The sequence below is a fragment of the Merops nubicus genome, unplaced genomic scaffold (genome assembly GCF_000691845.1).
Source record: "Merops nubicus isolate BGI_N331 unplaced genomic scaffold, ASM69184v1 scaffold28229, whole genome shotgun sequence".
In the NCBI taxonomy this organism is placed as follows: domain Eukaryota; kingdom Metazoa; phylum Chordata; class Aves; order Coraciiformes; family Meropidae; genus Merops; species Merops nubicus.
Genome location: NW_008630685.1, coordinates 1 through 1,633, shown reverse-complemented (window position 1 = coordinate 1,633; position 1,633 = coordinate 1). Strand labels below are relative to the sequence as shown.

At 58.0% G+C, this 1,633-nt stretch overlaps 1 protein-coding gene across 1 annotated transcript in view; it reads left to right on the top strand.

Annotated features, from left to right (window-relative positions):
• TMCO4 (transmembrane and coiled-coil domains 4) overlaps positions 1-1,612 on the top strand; it is a gene marked incomplete at its 3' end in the record, with an annotated part of 28,079 nt that extends 26,467 nt beyond the window's left edge. Inside the window, exon 13 of the mRNA XM_008947392.1 lies at positions 1,540-1,612. Coding sequence (XP_008945640.1) covers positions 1,540-1,612 — 73 coding nt within the window. The remainder of the gene's footprint in view (positions 1-1,539) is intronic.
• Between the last annotated feature and the right edge of the window lie 21 nt (positions 1,613-1,633).

Below are 1,633 nucleotides of genomic sequence, written 5' to 3'. Positions count from 1 at the left end.
ATTCCCTGGCAAGAGGGCAGCCTGGTCTGGACCAGCGCTGGTGTGACCAGCAGGAGCAGGGCAGGGATCATCTCCATGGATTCAGCACTGGTGAAGCCACAGCTTGAATCCTGGGGTCAGTTTCGGACCCCTCACTCCAAGAAGGACCTTGAGGGGCTGGAGCGTGGCCAGAGAAGGGCAACGGAGCTGCTGGGGAAGGGTCTAGAGCCCAAGTGTGGTGAGGAGCAGCTGAGGGAGCTGGGGGTGCTGAGCCTGGAGCAAAGGAGGCTCAGGGGAGACCTTCTGGCTCTGCACAGCTCCTGACAGGAGCCTGGAGCCAGGGGGGGGTCGGGCTCTGCTCCCAAGGAACAAGGGACAGGACAAGAGGGAACAGCCTCAAGTTGCCCCAGGGGAGGTTGAGGTTGGACCTGAGGAACAATTTCTTGCCCTGGAGGGTTGCCCAGGGCTGGGGTGGAGTCCCCACCCCTGAAGGGGTTTCCAAGCTGTGGAGATGTGGTGTGAGGGACACAGGGCAGTGGGGACCTGGCAGTGGTTAATGCTTGATGGTCTTAAAGGTCTTTTCCAACCTGAACACTTCTGTGATTCTATGATTTGGGACAATAAGAGGTGGTGTCACCCGAGGCAGCTCTCTGGCTGGATCAGGAAGGATTAAAACTGATAGAAACAGAATTTACCCAAGATGCTAAAACATCTTAGGATGCCAATCGTGGCCCTCAAGCCCTGCTGAAGTCTGCAGGGCAGCTGCTGAGCACAGCTCCTCCCCAGAGAGGAACCCACCCTAAATCCACCACGGGACTCTGTGCTCCCAGGCTTCCCCCGTGCTGGCTGTGGGAGGAGCAGCAGAGGAGCTCTGGAGGTCTCCAGAAGGACCTTGGCTGTCGCTGCTGCCAGGACACAGCCAGGGGGGGCAGCCAGCAGAGCTTTCCTCTCCCTCCTGTGCCCAGCTGGAGGGGCACATTCCAACATCCCTCTCAGGAGGGCTTGTCTCACTGTGGGAATCACCTCGCAGTGAAAGTGGGGGGGGTTTAGAGGGATTGTTGACTTCAATTTGATTTCTGAACCCCTGACTCCCAGGTTTTATCTGCTGTGGGACAGGTCAGTGCATTCCAACCACGCTTGGTGCCTGCTGGGAGGTTTCATTACTATGTCCAGGTTTAAATAGCAGAATCTTTGCTTCTCCAAGGCACAGAGAGGACCTGTGATCTAGCAGAGAACGTGGAGTGGATGTCAGACCACTTGTCTCCTACCTGGGTGTCTCTCCATGGCAGATCACCTCCTCCCTTCCCCTCGTGGCACCCAGAATGTGGGGTGCTGTAACTCAGCAACATCCAAGCGTTTAAACCTGCACATCTTGGAGGGGAAATGACCCAGCAGCAGCGTGGGCCACAAGGGGGGCAGCAGGTTCAGTTCACTCATTTTCCAGAGCTCTTTCTTCCAGCCTTTCAGAGCTAGACCCCAGTCCCCCCACACTGAGCTGAAGGACTGGGCTGAGCTGGGCTCCTGGCAGCCTCCCCGCTAACAGGGCTCTTGTCCCCGCAGGTAAACGGCCACCTGGACTACATGAAGCAAATGGACACGATCCTGCGGGCCGTGGGCGTCAGAACCAGGCAGCGTGGGCTGGAGGGGGAGGGGG